This window comes from Manduca sexta, chromosome 5 (assembly GCF_014839805.1).
Source record: "Manduca sexta isolate Smith_Timp_Sample1 chromosome 5, JHU_Msex_v1.0, whole genome shotgun sequence".
Taxonomy (NCBI): Eukaryota; Metazoa; Arthropoda; class Insecta; order Lepidoptera; family Sphingidae; genus Manduca; species Manduca sexta.
The window spans coordinates 6,128,915-6,149,721 of NC_051119.1; the positions used below are offsets into that span (position 1 = coordinate 6,128,915).

At 35.4% G+C, this 20,807-nt stretch overlaps 2 protein-coding genes across 2 annotated transcripts; one reads left to right on the plus strand and one right to left on the minus strand.

The window, feature by feature from the left end:
* The first annotated feature begins 601 nt into the window (after nt 1–601).
* On the plus strand, nt 602–2,761 carry LOC115450286 (pre-mRNA-splicing factor 38). The gene is made up of 2 exons (XM_030178286.2): nt 602–1,292; nt 2,493–2,761. Exons 1-2 carry the CDS (start codon nt 631–633, stop codon nt 2,737–2,739), a joined length of 909 nt encoding a protein of 302 aa, XP_030034146.1. The 5' UTR covers nt 602–630; the 3' UTR covers nt 2,740–2,761.
* Nucleotides 2,762–3,260: 499 nt separating this feature from the next.
* On the minus strand, nt 3,261–13,265 carry LOC115450285 (protein SAND). Its single transcript, XM_030178285.2, has 8 exons — nt 12,901–13,265; nt 12,106–12,263; nt 11,324–11,524; nt 10,604–10,764; nt 9,480–9,738; nt 8,648–8,941; nt 7,858–8,038; nt 3,261–7,516 (listed from the first exon to the last, which is right to left on the minus strand). The coding sequence occupies exons 1-8, from the start codon at nt 13,168–13,170 to the stop codon at nt 7,376–7,378; spliced, it is 1,665 nt and encodes a 554-aa protein (XP_030034145.2). The 5' UTR covers nt 13,171–13,265; the 3' UTR covers nt 3,261–7,375.
* Nucleotides 13,266–20,807: the final 7,542 nt, after the last annotated feature.

Here is a 20,807-nt window from a genome sequence, read left to right on the forward strand (position 1 = left end):
TTTAAACGTATTCCTAATTAATAATTTTGTAATAAGAACATTGACCTTAATTATTTTTTATTCTTTAGTATCAGTATGTATTTCTAAGAATTGTTTTTGTTATTGAAATATTAATTAAATTATTTACTGAATTACTTATCTGAAAGGAAAAAAGTAACAAAAATATGTCATATCGTAGGTGCATAACATATATATATATATATATATATATATAGGTAATCAATATATCTTATCGTTGATCTTCGGTAAAAGGATTTGAAACATCCTACCTGATAATTTATTTATGTATAATACACTGTCATTTAAAAACGAGTAGCTGAATAACAAATCGATTTTGATAAATATCTTGAGTTTAGTGTTAAATATCTCTAGTCATAGTTTAGAGCGTGACAGATTATACCGACATCACCACAGTCTATTTTACAGATTATATTTTACTATTATAAAATTCTTTTTAAAGTTCTATCACATTTCTGATGGTAGTATTTAATAATTCAAAATATTTTTTAATAATTTATATTTTTCACGAGCCCTACCATTGATCCCCAAAGATGATAATATGCTCTATGGTAGCTATTAACTGCTGTTGATTGGTCCGTTGATTTTCTGTCAATTTTAATCATAACAAATATGGCGAACCGCACGGTGAAAGACGCGAAATCTATTCGCGGTACAAATCCACAATATCTTATAGAGAAGATTATAAGATCACGTATATACGACTCTAAATACTGGAAAGAAGAATGTTTTGCCTTAACCGCGGAGTTGTTGGTAGACAAAGCCATGGAATTGCGGTATATAGGTGGAGTGCACGGTGGCTTCATATATCCCACTCCATTCCTCTGTTTAGTGTTAAAAATGCTTCAGATACAGCCAGAAAAGGATATTGTCGTAGAGTTTATCAAAAATGAAGAGTTCAAGTACGTGCGCGCGCTCGGTGCTTTTTATATGAGGTTAACTGGTACTTCAGTAGACTGTTATAAATACTTGGAGCCTCTGTACAACGACAACAGAAAACTAAGGCGACAAACTCGCGAGGGCCAGTTTGAAATAGTCCATGTGGATGAGTTTATCGATGAATTGCTTCGGGAAGAGCGTTTGTGTGACATCATATTGCCGCGAATACAAAAGCGGCCAATTTTGGAAGAGAACAACGAGCTGGAGCCCAAAGTGTCTGCTTTAGACGACGATTTGGATGAAGAGATGGCTTCTGATGAAGATAACGCTGATCCTGATAGTAAAGAGAACAAGCGCGATAAAGAAAGGAGGGACCGCGACCGCAGGAGGGAGAGGTTAGTATTTGTATACAAACTAGCTTTTGCGCGCGACTTCGCCCGCGTGAAAGATAAAATGTAGCCTATAACCTTCCTAGGGTCTTAAACTATCTCCATACCAAATTTAATAAAAATCCGTTCAGTAGATTCTGAGAAAATTGATTTCATAAGATAGACAGAAAAGGGGACTTTGTTTTATAATATGTAATTTCTTATAATAAGTTTATTAATTAATCGCAATACAAATATCCGACACATTGTTCGCCAACTCAAATTGGTCACTACTAGATTTCAAAAATCAACCCTCAATAACATTTTCTAAGTAATAGAGTGGTAGAAGTGTGGAATAAGCTGCCTGAATTTCAGATTGAGGAACAAACTTGAAAGTTTTACACATTCCAAATATAAACAATTGAGATTTGTAAGATATGAGTGTTTATTAGTTTCTTATAACTGATTATGCCCGATATAAATAAATAATATTGGTGGTAGGTCTCATATGTGAGAGAGCCTGTCTGGGTAGGTACCACTGCAATGTCTATTTCTGCCGCCAAGCAGCAGTGTGTCCTCCAGCTGGAACACTGTTGTGTTCCAGTTTAAGGACATTGTAGCCAATGTAACTACTAGACATAATAAGACTTAACACCTCATCTCTCAAAAAGGTGAGCGCAGTAGAATGCCAAACAATCCTTTGTAATTCAAGGTGTTGGATAGTGTTTTATTGTTTAAGGGTGGTTATATAGCTTACCATTAGGCAAACGGCAAGCTAGTCTCCTCATTCAAGGCAATAAAAAAAGCTCTTTAAGCACACTGCTCGCACAGAGTGTGAGATCTGGTATGAATAAAGTTCATAATATAAATGAGTGCTGAAGTATAGAATTTAAAAAATATAATATTTAATTTGACAGTTGAATTCCAACAACTGGTTGACCACTAGTTGTTTATTTTTATTCAGCACTTAATATACAAAAGTATACAGGCGGACTTAATGCCATAGGCATTCTCTACCAGTCAACCATAGGCTAGTGCTGAGATAATCATAACTATTCCTACCATTCTCCTAAAATGTCATCTCAAAATGAGGTGACATCAGCCAGGCCACCAGATTCTTTTTTTACAAATGAGTTGAAACCTAAACCATATTAAAGAAAATGCGAAAATAAATATCACAGTCACGGTGGTATTAAATATTTTAAATTTAATATTTGTCTTTTTCAGATCGAGAGACCGTGAAAGACGCGAAAAGGACAGAAAACGGGATCGCTCCAGAAGTAGAGACAGAGATAGGCGGCGCGACAGAGAACGGGAGAGGGAAAGGGAGAGAGAGAAGGAACGAGAACGGGAGCGTGAGAAGGAAAGAGATAGAGAACGACTCAGGGAACAGAGGGAGCGGGACAGAGAAAAGGAACGCAGAGATAGAGACAGACATGAAGCAGACAGGCGTAGAGACAGGGGTAGATATTAGTGTAATAAATGTGTTGATTGTATGGATGTTTTTATTACTCCACGATTCACACTTATCATATTAACACGTTGACTGCGGTTCCCGTAACAGTTGTGTTTTTTTGGGCGCAACGGTCGTGTGGGGAGTTGTGTAACTCACTTGCGTCGCGAACCCAAACGCCAGTACGGGACAACACCTCCGTGCGAGGCAGCTGCATTTGTGGATATTTCATTGCTTTAGCTCCGCACCATAGTGCCTCACATATAGGGGCTTTTATTGTAAAGGCATGTTCATTACACGCTTACTTCCACGTGTACCTGGCACATTTGAAACGAATGTGCCAGTGTGAAACAGCAATCGCTTACAGTTTGCTTGACAAGCAGCCGGGATTTTAACCCTAGACTAATCAAGGTGAAGTAAAAAAAAGAACAAAGTAACATTACAATAAACATTTCCGCCACACATAATTTCGTACATACTCATAAGGGCATAAATTACATAAATAGCCAATATAGGCTTTGCAAATCAATGAAAAAGTACACTGGAATTGACATGTTTATTATAAAATTATTGCTAGCTAGACAATTTTTCCATAAATATAATTCTCTATACAGAATCTAGGTATAAGTACTATTAGGTACACATTTCACTTTGTATTTACACGAATGTATTGGATTACTAATAGTTAAGCATTTAAAATACACTGTTCTTTATTGCTGCCTTGCCAAATTAAATTAGGGTGAAGTTAGTGACAATAAGACTAGAGGTGAAACCGCACTAAGCGAAAGCGACGCCGAGCGATATATCATGGCTATATTATGTATAAATAAATTCGTATGAGTTAAATATCATAGCCAAATATTGAAAGCCATATTAAGTCTTGTTCCATATCTACCCACCATTCAAATAATTCCTTGCTTACCAATTGGATCCACTAAGACAACCATAACTTTATATACCTAGTATACTATACATTATTACGGTGGTCTCGAAATGAGTATTGGAATAATACAAAAGCGCAATTACATCAGATATAATATTAATATGTGGATAGATACTTGGTGACATTTGTGAAACTAAACCAATGAATACACTATACAAGCAAGCAGTACCACCTCTAGCGCTTAGTGGGGTTTCACCTTCAGAATACAATCTCCTTAAACTATAAAACCTAATGATCTTTCGCTCTTAAAGAATTTAATATGAGTCAGGAACTGATTTGAATACCTGTCATGAATCTGTTTGTCCGGTCTTAGGTTAGTAGCTTCGTCTACCTTACTGTAAACTGAATTTTCTGTCACTTTAATCTATGCAAGCAACTCTTCCCTAAGTTTTAACCAGGTATAAAGTTTCACGATAGGTGTACATGAGCCTTTTTATGAAAGAGTAAGCACGTAACACGGCCATGTTTGTTATCTTCGTGAAATTAGCATGAAATGGTATTCTGTATACCAATTTCCAGGTCATGCACGAGGAGGTGCGTGACGTGCTCGTTACGAACTGTCAAAATAACGTAGCATTCAGGGTGTTTAATATTATAGTAAGGGTATAAATTGTACTTCTAACTTTACTATTAAATCTTTAATTAAGCAGTAAAAAGGCGGTAGGCGACCATGTAGCGTTTACAAAAAAAAAAATTACATCAAATCACTATTTTTTTTTCCTTTAAAACTTACTATCTGGCCACAAAATTAGCTAGATTTTTTTGGTTTTGCCGCAAATAAGGTAAATAGACGAAAGAGACTTAATAAAAATGATTCTAAAATCTGTGGCCAGAGCTGTATTTAGCGGAGCAAAAATCTTACCCTTCGTTTCATTCTTCTTTCTAGAACCTCACACGAACTATCCTATACCTAGACCCAACATTCATATAAATGGAATTAATGAGCTGGACATTTGATTATAAACAAAAATGTTTATGTTTACATTAATTCATTATTATTCTACGTGAAAAGAACGTGTTTATAATTGAATAATTGTATGTACGGGTCTAGGCAAACATTTCTATCTAAGCGAGCATGAATTTTGGCTTACACGACATAGGTACGATTTAATCGTGTCCGTTAATATAATTTACTTGTATTACATTCACACTGATTAAAAAACATAAAAAAAATGAAATATCAGATCTCCAATATCTGCGCGACGCAATAATGAACTGCATCTTGCTGTTAGCCACACACCAGACGTGTTTTTGGTACTCGTGTGGCAAATCTGAACGCTAATGCGCTAGCACACAGTATGTCTTGAAATGAGCGCTACGAGTGTGCCGGTGTCACAAGTGGCGTAAGTCAGCTATGCAAAACACACCGTACGTGATTTTCTGTAATGCTGTGGCACTTATTTTTATACGCGTAACGTGTGCGGCCGCATACTTTTTTTTATTTATTCCATTTCTAGTTTACTTGCTGTTATATCTTTCCACCCACTAATGTAATTTAATTTTATAAGCACATGCGTTAAATATGAAAATTATAACCAAATTAAGAAAAGATATATTTAACTAATTAAAATCGGATTACGAACTCCTTAAATTCTGACGAAACACGAACGTCCATGTCTTTTTGAATCTAATTGGTCGAAAGACCAGATGGCGACACATACGTTAATATTTCGATTAATCAAAATAACACTGACGTTTAGGTCGTGTCATCCCACTTTCTAATATGGTTGATACTGACTGACGGACTGGTAACGCAAGGGGAGCTTTTACGCTCTACGCACACTCATTTCCCCTCAAATGTATCCCAATTAACACTGCTGAAGTTAGTTACGCGTGATCTAACCCTCCTGTCACCCTTTGTGTACTGGGTGACAGTGCATCGCGAATATGGAATCCGCAGCAAACTCAACATACGGACACTAGTGAGCAGGTGTGGGCGCAACTTGAGTATACTATCGCGTTACGCGATATGGTATCGCGATAAGCGAGAAATTCAAATAAATCTTAGTTAAAAATTCATTAATAACCCGCATTCTAGAAATCTCCGCAAAATAGTCGACAATCGAACGCCCTCAACTGTGCTCCCGCGCGTTGCAAACAAAATTTTTCAGTGGTGTCAGAGGAACCCATATTTCGCCCAAATGTCCGGGATTTTTTGCCATGTTTATTCGGCGTCAGCAACTTAGGTGATGGCGGACCTAACTAATACTATAATGAGAGTACACGAAGACGCATAGTATCAGATTAATCGTTTTCTTTGACTCTGTATAGTATTTATCTGACAGCCAACTGAAGTTGTACCTTAATATTAACCAATCACAGCGCCCCGTTCTTTATGCTCGTACTGCGAAAGTTGCCATGCCAAAAGCACTACGAAACCGACTGTCTCATACCATTGCTCCATCCTTGGCTAAGTATTAAATACTGGTTAGCTAGAAAACCATCACGTGACTCGCAACTAACTTCAGTTCACCAAAAATATTAGTTACAATTTGTCTAAGGCACTTAAAATAATTTGTTCATCTGATACAAATAAATAATAATTTAAGCTTGTTACATTGGCTAGAATAGAAACGTACAAAATATCCTCAAATACAGCCCATTTTCACAATACATATGGTGTTCAGATGTTAAAATCACTCGTATAATTTCGTTGCATTATTATTTGTATCTAGAGAATTGTGCAACAGTATTATATTTTATGCAGTGCCGAAACTAGTGGGGGGTCATAGGGGTCAATACACAGTGATAGCCATATCATAATTTTGTATTAACTAGCCAATATTATATACATTTATACTAATACCATCTAAGGAATGAAACGTTAGGAACCTGAGCAATTATCACTGTGTTGCATTTGGGGTTTAGAATCTCTTTTACCTCTTTTACCATTTTATTTCCCGTCGTATTATTAATTCATATGTTACGATTATGAGTATTAAATTCTAACTTTATTACCACTTCAATAAAGCTAAAAATTCAATAAAGTCTAATAAGACGTTAGTAGGACCATTATTATATTAGTGATTTAAAAACGTGTATCAACTGCGTTTGCAACGCTACAAGCTTACAGCAAACACATTTAATAATAGCCACGTTTGAAACACGCTCATATCGCTAACGTGTTACGGTCCTAAATAGGAATACTTGGTAAATAGGAAAATTTGGTGCCACCCTTCCTATACCCCAAATACAGCCCTGCACCCCAATAGTTACGACAATGCGTGATGCACGTAATAAGACCATGCTATGATTTAAGATAGTTTTAGGACTTTCACGTTCAGAATATATTAGCGGAACAAGTCATTTGTGTACATTATTTGCATTTATAAACACAATTTGTTGGTAAAAATGTTGGTTGAATTTTTTTCTAACCGACGCATACCACAGATTTGTCTTGAAGCAACCATGCAACTAGGGCATCCATTTTGGTCATGTCTTCGGTCTCATGTGATAGGTGGCGAGCCTATTGCCATATCGGGCACAAGTTCCAAACTCCGTAGTGATACTGACCAGAAAAACCCAATAGCACTATCAGACACGAAATTCCAACTCGAACGCTCAGAGCAATGCACACAAATCAAAACAGTATTCATAACTTACACACAAACAACTCGTCCCGCTAAAAACAATAGCTCAATACTAGATCTCACTTGAATTTCGAATAATTGAGTTCTTTATAATGCCACCGATAGATGGCACTGTAAACTTGGGCTAGAAAGTCGGCGCGTTCATGATGAAAATCCTTTGCTCTTCCTTTTTGATCCACCAGAGCAGACGGTCCACTGCTTTTATCACTTGATCTTTCTCCATTAATGCGTCGAAGGTGACATATAGTTCAAAGCCGTTGGTTACCTGTAAAAAAAACTAAGGATACAAAGTGCATAATATACTATAAGATAGTATCAGGCCAAAGGATTATAGATTAACATAGCACTTGATTTCAAAGTTATTTTTACTCCCATTTTTTTAAGTGACTGCATATTTCCATCATGGGACTATTGTTTGTAAATTCTGTCACTGCGACACTGTTTCATACATATTTAAAATCAGCACTTTTTCTATGTATTTTTAAAATAGTTAAAATTTTCGAAAAAGAATTGTCGCTTAAGTCAATTAGCCCTTTTAACCGACGATATAAAAAAAAAACGAAATATTATTAATAATAAAAACCCATTGCTGTTTTTACATCTTACCCAAGCTAAAATAGTGTCTTGCGCGTTCGACCTAAAAATCAATTTCGCTGGTATTGACGTGCAGTGTATTTGACTGCAGAACTGCCTATAATTCCTCACATAGTCTATGTCCGATAGCTTCTTAATGGGTTTTTCTACAATATCACCACCCTCTTTGTGCCTCATCCTGTAGTCTTGTAGCCTGAAAGCGGTATTAGTTTATTATGGAGAAACCAAACTAAAAATACTATAGATTTACGGCCGTTTTCAATAAACGATCCCAATCTCAATCTTCAATCCGATTCCTAGAATGAACCTACAAAAATAACTAATTTGCAAGATTGGTAAATTTTTGAGATAGATCGAAAAAAGCGATTGGGATCGTTTATTGAAAATGGCGGTTAGAACAAACCTTAATGAAGAAAAGATAAAAATGTTGTTTGGGTCACTTATATACATGCTCGGATACAAACATTTAGCCGAAAAAAAGCAAAATCACAATAAGTTCATAATTACATTTAAATGAAAACAAATTAATAACACTTAGATGTCGAAATTGGACAGGTGACTGAACATTATGAAAACTTTTCTTTTCTTTACTTATGTATAACATTTAATAGTCATTAATAAATTTAGATAAAGTTACAATTTTCAAAAAAATAACCAGAATATATATTTGCTAATTTGACTGCAGAAAAAAATATATTATTGTCACTTCCCATCATTAAATATGATCATAGAATAATTAACTTTTTATTTTTCTAACACACAAAATCTAAAAATTACTTTATAATTATTATCAGTGATTTACCTGTCCAAGCTAATAGGATCTGAAGTGAAGAGCTGCGCAGTAGACTTGCATTTGTACATAAAATGCCTTATCTCAGGTATTCCTATATGTTTCAATGGATTTGTCGTAGGCAGATCTCTATGCCGGTTCAACGCATCGTTTATTGCTACTAGACAATTGGATCTTCTCATTTTTTCTGCGATGGTGTGTTTAGCTTGTGACAGAGGGAAGAAGGCATCTCTCTGCACGGTGAGTAGTAAGAGACAAGCTTGGCAATCTTCTGCTATGTAGGAGACGTGACCGTGGAGGAATCCTCTGGAATGTAATATAGCTACATAACATAGTGTTGCCACAAATTTCTGGATATTTAAAGTTGTCGACAAATGGAAAAAAAATTGAATTTTCTTCACTATCTGACAAATTTACCGTAATATCTTAAAGGTAACAAGCAGTAGTGTGCAGTTATTTTAAATTCAAGCTATTGGTGACCACTCATGTAGCATGAGGCACACTGTTTCTTTTATCACTTAAATGCATAAAACAAAACTGATTTATTTTTTTTGTTTCATCAAATTAATATTTCGTTTGCTCACTATTACAAGGTTCAAGATAATATTTTTTGCAAACATTATATTATGAAACAATTCAGTAAAAAAATACAATAATAAAAGAAAAATAAAGGCTTTAACACTAATTAAAGTCCTTCAACAAATATATTTTTTTTTAATTTTTCCAACATATATAAAAAACAACATAGGACCTTATTAGTGGGCCAGGGAATTGTCGTTGGTAGTATCTTATTCAGCAATTAAAAGTACTTTTATAAACAAATACTACCGTATTTAAGACTTACGTGGCATCAAACTTCGGAAGACATATAGGAGTCCAACTTTCAGCCGTCTTGAACGATTCAGAACTCCGCACCAAGTTGAACAACAGATGTATGTCAGACGGATGTAGTGTGTACTTCTTCATTCTAACTAGAGTTATTAGTTGGTTACCAGCTATCATTATCGCGAATACTAAATCTCTTATCTTGTGGCAAGTCGTTGTTATAGCATTTGTTATGTTCTCTCTAGCTTTCTCTGGTAATGGAAGACATCTTACGGCGCCTGGAAATCATGTTATAAAAGAGTTTTAAGGTTATATAGAGCGGACTTTGGGAAGATTGACGTATAAAATTTTGGCGCTTATGCAATGGTTACTCAATCTACCATGAAATGGCAAAACAAATAATTTGGTTCTGATGTCTGTCTGAACCAACTATACTGTTTATGTCTATGGTTATAATATATTACACCGATAACAATTAATTAGGAAGTTTTATTTCACATTTTCCTGAATGAGTGAGTATTAAAATTCTAGATGGCAACCAATTTGCAATGCTTTGTTTAAGTTTTTTTTTTTGGGTAGGCTACTCTGCATTCATCAGTGGTGGAACCCTACCAATGAGATACTGGGAATACCCTGACTGCAGAGGCCTAAGCATCTGTCAACACTATGAGAATCCTGTGAATGGGATATTGGAATTTCCCATCTTAACGTCAGCAGAGGCTTAGTTTTTTTAAGTATTCTGCTAAATATGCAATGGTTTTTGTATTTTTTTTGGACCAATCTTGTGGCTAATATACAATGTATATATCTGCAGGTTATTCCTGTGTATTACCAATTTGAGCGATGTTCAACAGAATGCAAGTTATTTAGGCTGTGATACGTTTACTCATTATTTATTTGTATGGAGTTTAATAAACAATTAAAGCTAACATAATAGACACACAAGAGGGCCAGCTGCGACTGGATGCATAAAGCAGAGCGGTCTCTATGGCGTACTTTGGGAGTGGCTTATGTCCAGCAGTGGACTGCAACAGACTGATGATGATGAACATAATATATATATTTTTTTAATTGTTTTCAATGACCAGACCAGCTTACCGTTCGCCTGATGGTAAGCGATATTATAACAAACAATAAACCTACCTAACAAAAACGCCGGGTCTTTCTCCATGAATATAAGTAAATGGTCTATCAATCTTTCAGCACCCGACAGCAGTCTTCGTAAATCATAGTTTCTTCTTTGCTCGAATATTCGATTCAATTGTGTTAGTGTCAGAACAGACACAATTTGATTGAAGGCGTACCTGTAAAATGCATTAAACCACATCCAATTTGCTCATGGGACATTATCTTACAAATGCTGGAGATAGGGTATATTTTATTTCCGCCAGAATAGCGAATGCCGTGCACAAGGTGTTAAAACTGACTATAGTGGCCCTCATGTGTCGCGTTCCGGGGTCAGCCAGAGTATATTAGGTTTTAGACCGGCATAGTTGTGTCGCCGAGGCGTAATCATCTTTCGCCAGTCCACATTCTATTGGACCCACCCACTCCATGTACCATTAGGTGAAGTCACTTTGCCTTATTTTAATGGCAAGGTCTGTAAAGTGTAAACCAATTGTACTGTACACTGTACAGATCATTCCAAAGAAACTTTTTGAAGATAATCTATAAAAACTGCAATACATATGATTTATTTAAATAAAAAAAAATCCTATCACACTAATCATAATTCTGTCCCTTTACTTTAAGTCAGACACATTTTTTTAGTACTGTTGATGATTAAGGGGATGGAACTAATATGTTAGTGCATATTTAATAAAAATTATTTAAAAATATTGTATGAATATGTCAAATACATACGTCAACTGCAGCACAAGTTGTGTTTCACTCTCATTCGATTTAGAAACGGCAACCAGTATCAATGGACCCTTCACTAGAAACACTGCTTTACAGTCTTTAGTGGTTATAGATCTCAATATATCCTGGTTTTGTTCCTCCACAACGCTCACCAACGCTTGGATAACGCCACAGAGGCCAGCTAGTTTATCCTCATTACCATATCTGAAATAGAATAGTAAAGGTGATTGTGTATTAGAGAGTAACTTTTGGTTATTAAAAGTTGGAGTACTTACCAATTACAACTTCAAAATTATGGTAATATTTTCCTAATCTGAGCAATCCTATGCAAATCTGAGGGGCGATTTGGAGATACATTAATAAATGATTTTTTATAAATATTATTGCTAATAGCCCACAAAGTCCTCACGTAGGACAAAGAAATTCTTATTATTATGTTATTACTTTAAATAACAACAGAGCAAACAAAAGGGAATAGAATTACAAAAATCATTGCAAAACAAATTAGCTCCACAAGTGAAAACCACTTTGTTTTTATTTATTAACAGAGAAACATAGCGATACCCTAAATCAGGTTCCAGAACCAATGGCACGCATGATAGTGGCAACATGTGACCAAAAACAATTGGGCACATGAATAATATGCCAACTTAAAACTTAGTTGGGAATATACAAATTTGGCCATGGATGCCACATTAAGAGAATGTTATTATTATTTTTTTTTATAAATAATGGCTTGTTAACTAATAACCCTTCGACAACCCTACTCTATATATTGTTATTACCTAGAATAAATAGGTTTGCCAGCAGAACTTAATATGAAAACATGTTTCTCTTTATTAATCAGTTCTGGTGAATGCAAGTAGTTCTCTGGAGCATTGTCTGTATCATCACCATTCTCTTCTGTTAAGTTAGAGCTGCTAGCCGATGCAGATATAGAACCCTGCAATTGTAAAAGAATGTTGTTGATTACATTTGAAATTAAGAAAATAAAAACACAGGTAGGCAGCTCTCACCATAAATTTATATCATAAGTTATTTACAATCCGATTTGACTCCATTTTTACTTATATTTATAACCATGATATTAAATTGTACACCTTAGCATGATGAGCATAGCATAGTAGCAAATAAAGCTTTGTAATTTAAAATCATGGATGGTGCTACTTCTGTTCTTAGCGAGCCCCATAAAGCTAGTAGGTGAGCGGCTTACTTCTCTTATCACAATAAAAGAAAATATATTTTATCAGTGATGAAACTATCAGTGTTTTGACTGACTCATACAATTATTTTATCTAACAAGAAAAAACTATATAGTGATTCAACAATATTTATTGTTATGAGGGACATTATTAATCCATGAAAAAAGTTATGTGAGGCAGATTCATAAATTATTCAATGGGAATTTGAAATATTAAAAAAAAATATTGTATAATTTTGCTAAGGTTACTATGAAGCTGTCCTTATAAACACTGGTAGTTTTCTTAGTAATACTCCAGGTTCCCGAAATAAACCTCAAAGATCTCATTTTAGAAAACTTAATAGATAGTAATCTAACATAACAGTATTGGCAACCTTACATCTTTTGACTGCAGATCATCTGCAGACTTTGTGGTTTTCATCTGAGCGTCTTTCTCTTCGCCGATTTCGCTCTGTATCTCACTAATAGTGCTGCTTTTAGTTGTCAGCGCATTCCTCTCTTGCAGACTAGAACTCATCTCCGAAGCGAACTCTTCGAAAGAATCTGTGGGGTTCAGAATACTTTCAGGACACGCACCCGGCTCCAGCTCGTCTGGGGTGTTCTCATCTTGCACGCTAATTGGCGCATTATCTTTCGATGTAGATGCCATTATAATTAATTTTCATATACTGCGGATTTTTAATAAATTTTTCTGTTGTAAAACTCTATTCAATATTTTTTGTGGTTACGTTCCGTCTCAACTTTAAATGAATGACGGAACGTAGTTGTGCCATCTCTTTCCTACTTGGTACAGATTATGATCTTGTCATCTCAATATTATGTGATAGAAATAATTGGAACGCAGAAATAGGTGTAAATTGTCAACTTGACATATTTTGACATGTAATTCAAGATATTACCAGATTAAAAAAAATATTTATCCAGGAAACTATACCTAATACCTATTATTTACTAGATTATCTTATCGTTCCTGCTAATGTTTATCAAACAAGAAACTGTATTTCTGTGTATCGCACTCTTATTTTTATGTCGCGTTGAAATTCCTATCGTTACGAGATCACGTCGTTCTCAACCAACCTGTGCACACAATATATGTTAAATAAGGTGGATGGACTATAGAAGGCCACTTACATAGATAAACAGTTATAAGTCTTTTATTTAAATGGATAAATGAAACAAACAAATTATTAAACAGGTATTTTGTCAATATGGTACAATATTTACCATAATATATTTAGATACAAAATACTCATCGAACATTATTTGAACACAATCGTAAAATTAGTAGACCGCATAAAAAGTCACACTTCAATCTATACTACCAAATAGATAATAAGTACTCCAGAGTAATCTAAGGATTGTTAGGTGTATTAAGTAACTGTTTATTACGAAAACTACCAAATTTTATTTGAACCAATGAAAGGGGCCTTTATATTTTCGTTCACCACTTTATGCGCTTCTAAGAAACATTCAAACATCTTTAACATTTACTATTATGATAGGTTGATGGTCATTCGTTCTGCACTCCCAACGGCATGTCGTAAGTGCACTCGTTATCAGTACTTTCCGCATGGCCGGTTGCGAGTCAAGTACCCGATCGAAGTCAATTTGTTACGATATTCAACATGAATTGTTGCCAGATATGTTTGTAAATGTCTGCAATGGACGGCCTTATGTATTATACTTTATTGAAATAACTCGGTGTCCGCAACTTTGTGTATAAAAACCTTGTCATTTTGATTTATTGAATCCGTGAAGCGGTGGGCCGAGGTGCATTCACATTACGCTATGCAATGACGTTTTACAAATAGACGCGTCATACACTAACAAAATGGCACATAAAACGGCGCACGAAGAAGGAATAAAAAGATTCAGCATAATATATTCGTTAGAAAAGGATATATATACATCGACAGTTACGTAACAACGTTAGTGCCGCACGTTTATTGGCCGTCAAGTCGGGCAATTACCTTACTTTCTTTGTAACGGACAACGTATCTATGTAATAAAAACATCTTAGACGCCATGTGTTTTCCGTATCATGATGCGATGCAAAAATCTATGCTTCTGAATAAAACGGGACAACACGCACCCTCGTTCCACATCTGGACCATCTATCAACACTTACAAGAATCAATGATTGTGGCAGATTATTTCGATAGTATGCAGAGGTTATTCTGTGTAATTGTACCATAATTCCTAACAAATATACCGATATATCTACCAACTACCTTTTATACAGTAGGTACCTAGATTATTACTACATAGTATAAAACAGAGTCGCTTTCTCTGTCCCTATGTGTGCTTAAATCTTTAAAACTACGCAACGGATTTTGATGCCGTTTAATAGATAGAGTGATTCAAGAGGAAGGTTTATATGTATAATAATAACATCCATTAAATAGTCAGCATTGCACCCGTGCGAAACCGGGACGGGTCGCTAGTAATATTATAATTATATAAGTCTTATTAATATAGTTTGTTTGTTGTAATTGTATACGGTACAATTACGACTACGATACTGCGGTCCTGGGTTCGAATTCCTGGTCGGGCGAAAATAATTGTGAGTGGATTTTTCCATCTTAAAAATTATTCAGTCGCAGCTCAGTGTCAAGAAGTTGGCGGTGTTATACCCTATAATATCTCCTGTGTACTTGGCTGATCTCCGTTGAGATTGGTCAAGAGAGGATTCGGCTAGGACGGAATCATCAATAAAAGTATGTTTTTAATAGAGTTGGCCTTCATACCTATGACTAACAATAGTGAAATCTGTATTTAACGGCCATTGTCGTTTAAAATAAACTTTCTAAATTGTAACAGATTTGGTAAATAGTTGTATCACTTCATTAAACCAATTCTCTTTGTGAAACATAATTTTCCTATAATTTTACTGTGTAATGTACATTTAACAATTGTACAAAAGTTAGGTAGCGTAGGAAACGACCCTGGGACCTCTCAGTCTATTTACAGTCTACATATGATATCTCTATTGTCATTGTTTTTTTGTGTACCTACTGAGCCTGATGGTGCATGAAGTAGCGTTATAAAGTCGATTGCTGAAAGACGATTACCCTGGCCAGTCTACTATGATACTGGTTTGTTTGAAACCGGATATACTCGTACACAGTTTGATCCTGGAACACGACACACTTGCGTCGGCCAATACGGCCAGTTCACACATTCTATAGGGTGGTTGCTATCCAAGCGGATACAAATTTCCTACTAATCTAACTTATTTTATTTTCAAAATTAGAATCATCAGTTATAATAATTGTTAGCATAAATTATTTATTTACGTATTTACACAATATATTTATTTAATTATCTAGGCAATAGGGGTCCGGACTCATTTTTGTTCTTTATTATTATCAAATATTTACGTTATATAAATTACTAGCTTTTGCCCGCGGCTCCGCCCGCGTTATAAAGTTTTTCAGGCTAAAGTTTTCCGTTATAAAATTAGTAGTTTCCCGGGAGCCTATGTTCTTCCCAGGGTCTCAAACTGTCTCCATACCAAATTTCATCTTAATACGTTGGGTAGTTTTTGAGTTTAACACGTTCAGGCAGACAGATGCAGCGGGGGACTTTGTTTTATAATATATTTTTTAGAACTTTTTAAGAGGAATAATCCCTTCATACATCATTGTTGCGTAACTTTAATCGTTTACGCAGCGCACGCAACGGAAGCTCTCAAAACTAATAATTTTTCCCCGTTTTTGCAACATGTTTCATTACTGCTCCGCTCCGATTGGTCATAGCGTGATGATATATAGCCTATAGCACTCCAGGAACAAAGGGCTATCCAACACAAAAAGATTTTTTCAGTTGAATCACGGTAGTTCCTGAGATTAGCCATTACTGCTCCGCTCCTATTAGTCATAGCGTGATGATATATAGCCTATAGCACTCCACGAACAAAGGGCTATCCAACGCAAAAATAATTTTTCAGTTTGGACCGGTAGTTCCTGAGATTAGCCATTACTGCTCCGCTCCTATTGGGTATAGCGTGATGATATATAGCCTATAGCACTCCACGAACAAAGGGCTATCCAACGCAAAAAGAATTTTTCAGTTTGGACCGGTAGTTCCTGAGATTAGCGCGTTCAAACAAACAAACAAACAAACAAACAAACTCTTCAGCTTTATATAATAGTATAGATAACGCACAAAGAATTATTTAAATCCGGTAAAAAATCAACTAGTTATAAGTCTTTCAATTTCGGTAGAAGGGGTAATTAACGAGAAACAGAAAAGAGGCGCAATACCCACGGGTGACGTCATCGGGCATTACGACGCGTGCGAAAGAAAGGGATGAAACGATATCCCTACTTCGCGCCCAGTTCGGCACATAGTAATATTTAAAATATGAATTACTGGCTCATTTTTTAACAAATTTTAATGTAGTTTTCGCAGGAGGGTTTCTTTTTCGTATTATTAACCATTACATATATAATAATGTACAAAATCAAACATAGGACGGTCCCCTATTATATTTTAGTAAAGAGGTGTTGATACGGAATAATACTGTACTCGGCTTTCAAAAACGATGCAATATCGCACACACAGGTAACTTATTATAACAACCTACAGTATGACACGTGAAAGTAGAACATGTCATCATTTTCATTAGCATCATACAGGATATTATGGAATATTTGTTAGACGAGAAAGTTTAATAGATGCTAACTCGATATTAAGGCCGATTGTGCTAATTAGGTTAATATTTTTTTCCCTTAATGATATAACGAAGTGTCTATAATTTTTTGCAAATCTGCCGCCAACTAGTATATAATCTACAGATTATAATTATGGCGGCTAACAAGTGCGGTTCGCACTGGGTGTCAAGAGTTTTAGCTATTTGATACGTAGCTCGCCTCTCATTAGGCCAATATTAGCGTGGGTCCACTGTACCTTACGACTCGACGAACTATGCGGAAAGATGGTAAACACCAGGCGATAATCGGGAATAAGGGGTGGATAACGCAATATACACCCTACGCACGGCATCCAACTAAAACCCTGCGGTGGCCATCTTCGACGCATTAGGGTGGACTGCGGGCTTCGACAGAAGTCTCTTAGTTGTCTACAGCCGCCCCTAACAGGTTGATGACTTAAAAAAATGGTTAGTGATTAGGGTCCGGGGAGCCTCATGGCCTCAGGAGTCCCGGTGCTCTGCATTACTTAACTCTACGGCAGCTATGTCTTTGGGTACAAACAAGGGCGTCTTCAAGGGAGGGGCAGCTGCCCCCCGTAGAGATTCAAAAAAATTTGTCAAATGTAAAGCAACGAAAGTCCTAAGTCTTTGACTGGACTTGCTTCATCGATCATTCCCGTACGCTCAATAACGCTCTGCTCTATGTTATTGTTAAAGCGAGAGTGGGGAAGGAACATGTGCTGTCGACTTTACCTACAATTCATATTTTTCTCATTCTCTATAATATCAACTTGCCCCCCCCCCCCTTCCCTCCTACCTCCTCGCCATCAGCTGGCGATGCTCTTGGATACGAATGATTTGAAGCCCGGTATAGTTTTTTGACGAATAAAAATAAAGCAGGTTTGACAATACAGCCAATCGTAAAATTCCCGCGAATTCTTCGACATGGTTTCGGCTGTATAACTAAATATCTTATTTGTAACAACCCCGCCATAATGGCTACGTGAGATGCAAGTAAATTTCTCACCCGGTGAAAAAATATCTTCCAAGGAGACACGAGTAATTTATTCCGGCAGTGTCGACTGACTGGCAACGAGATTAAGTAGAATATTTCGTGTTTTGTAGTTAAAACGGCGAACAGCAAGAAACTTCCAAATGTCTTTTTAAAGGAATCGCGAGCAAAAGACTTACTACATTGTGCTTTGAGAATGGCTTTGAGTGTTAAACCAACATTGTACTCACACAAATTGAATTTGTGTTAAAACTAAAATAGAAGTTTTGGTACGAAAATGTATTGTTATATTTTAACGGTAAAATAAAGAGGTTTTATTACACGACAATAGAATGTTTGACAAATATTTGCAAACGTTCAAAATGAGAAACAGATTATCGAAACTGAAAAATAAAACAATTTCTTAAATATGCTTGAACAAATATTTTTATTTTGTAGTTCCAATTTCAAATTTTGATATAGGTACTTTAGTAATCTTTATTTTGGAATATCTTACGTAGTATTTGTATTCTCTTTGATATCAGGTCGGCCGACACGCAATGAACATTCGTCTCAAGTCATCAAATTTTTTATCCAGCTCAAGTATTATTATTCATGAATATGAATTGCGTTGTTTAAACGGATCAAAATTTTTATTAAGCCGCGAACTCTCTTTAAGAGGAGTTGTGTGCAATATCCTTTATTAAAAATGTTTTTAGAGCGTGAAAAAGGCATTGAAGACGAGCCGCTTTTAGAAGTTTCATCCTGCGCCTATTTGTATACTGACAGACATGCTAAATTTAATTTTGTATGGTTCATGCCGGGTTTCTTCCTCGACGAAATGAACACAATTTAATTTTATAGTAGTCAGTATACTCGCACAGAGTTCTGCTATTAGTAATATGTTGAAATACAAATTGAATTACAAACTGAACCTTACATTTTTGATATAAAAAACACTTTCTAATGCCTATGCCTATTTCAAAATCATATTTTCAGAGGTATTATGAATTCGAATCACAAATAAAATAGTACCAAGGCGTTCATTTGGCTTTGTCCCTGAATTTTCGCCGCGGATAATAAAGGATACGCTTCACGTAAAGCAAATTTGTCTTTTGGCAAGTTTTAGACGGTGTTACCCGTAAAAAAGTGTCTGCAATAAAACAGGCATTTGTAAGAGTTCGCGACTTGTAAGAGTGAAGTTGGAGAATTTCGTGATCTACGTATAAGGAAATAGTACTATTGGTTCACACTTCTCGAAGTTTAAGTAGAAACAATAAAAGGAAAATCTGTCCATTTTGACCTACATAATTTAGGTAATTACATAATAATATGAAATTGGTGTTTTGTATGGGAGGAATACAAAGTAGATGTTTTTTTTGTAAAATATATCACAAAATTATCAAAAAATAAGAAAACTAAAACCAGGATTTTTGGTGAAAATATTAGTTTTTAATGGATGATCTTTGGCACAACGTTAGCAAAGGTGAAGACGACTAATTATGTGGTTTCATTTAGTAACGCAATGTCAAAATGACCCTGTATATGTCGTGTTGAAATGTGGCAACGAAAACAATTAGTAAGAAGCTTTTAGTGAGTTGTATCAACTTATGAGTCCGCGAGTGAGTTTTGAAGACTTCGCTGTGACAATGAGAAGGGCTGCCGACGCCTTTTGACATTTCAATGATTAACAGGGGCGAAATAATAATATATGTTTTTCACTAGTATTTCACAGGGGTAAGGTTTTATAAAACTAAAGTAAATGTTTGTGAATTTGTGCAGGTATAGCTCATCATTATGGGTGGGTTTTAAAGAAACATTAATAATACTTAATTTTATTTAACATACCTTAAATTTATGAAATTTAGAGAGCCGTTACGGTAAGAATTCACAGATTAGAAATCTTTTCTCGGGGGATAATTAATGAGCTTGATATTTAGTCGGTTTTATTCGATATCAAATTAGAAATGGCCGCATTTGAGTAATAATTTATTTGAATTTTGTTGCGAGAAATGTTTCATTCCTGCGAAACCGCGAGCGACACGTAATCATTTATACTTATACGTTTATAATGAACTGCAATTTGAAGTGAAGGGAGAGTCTATAAATTTCTTTAAAATAAATCTAAACGTTCCATAATATGTAAATAAATTAATACGTTTTTTAATATCTTCAATTAACCTAACAAATCATGGCAACCTTCTCACAGGTACTACTTTACTATTGCAACAGTAATTCCTGTATTCTGTCTTCGTAACTTTTCAGCCAGTTTGCGGCTGTGTGGCAGATGTTCCTTTGTCAAAGTCTTATAAAAAATATTTGTGAGAGCGTCATTGCACTCTTGTGTCACGTACTTAGGCCCCGGAGACCCCAATCTGAGTAAAACGAGGGCAATCTATTCAATGGCGCCGATGCTTCGTTATCTTATGAACAGAATTGTTTTATTCCACACATAAGAATATTTTATCTATGGATCTATTTGGAATGTTGGCATTAAAGAGATGCTCAACGAATTTTGTTTGAAAATATAGTAATAGTGATTTTTTGAAATTCGAACTCTCAAATAACTGAATTTCATTTGTTTTCATTTTATTCTCTTTTAGTGTTATATAATAATATATTATAGAAAATTATTGTAAAC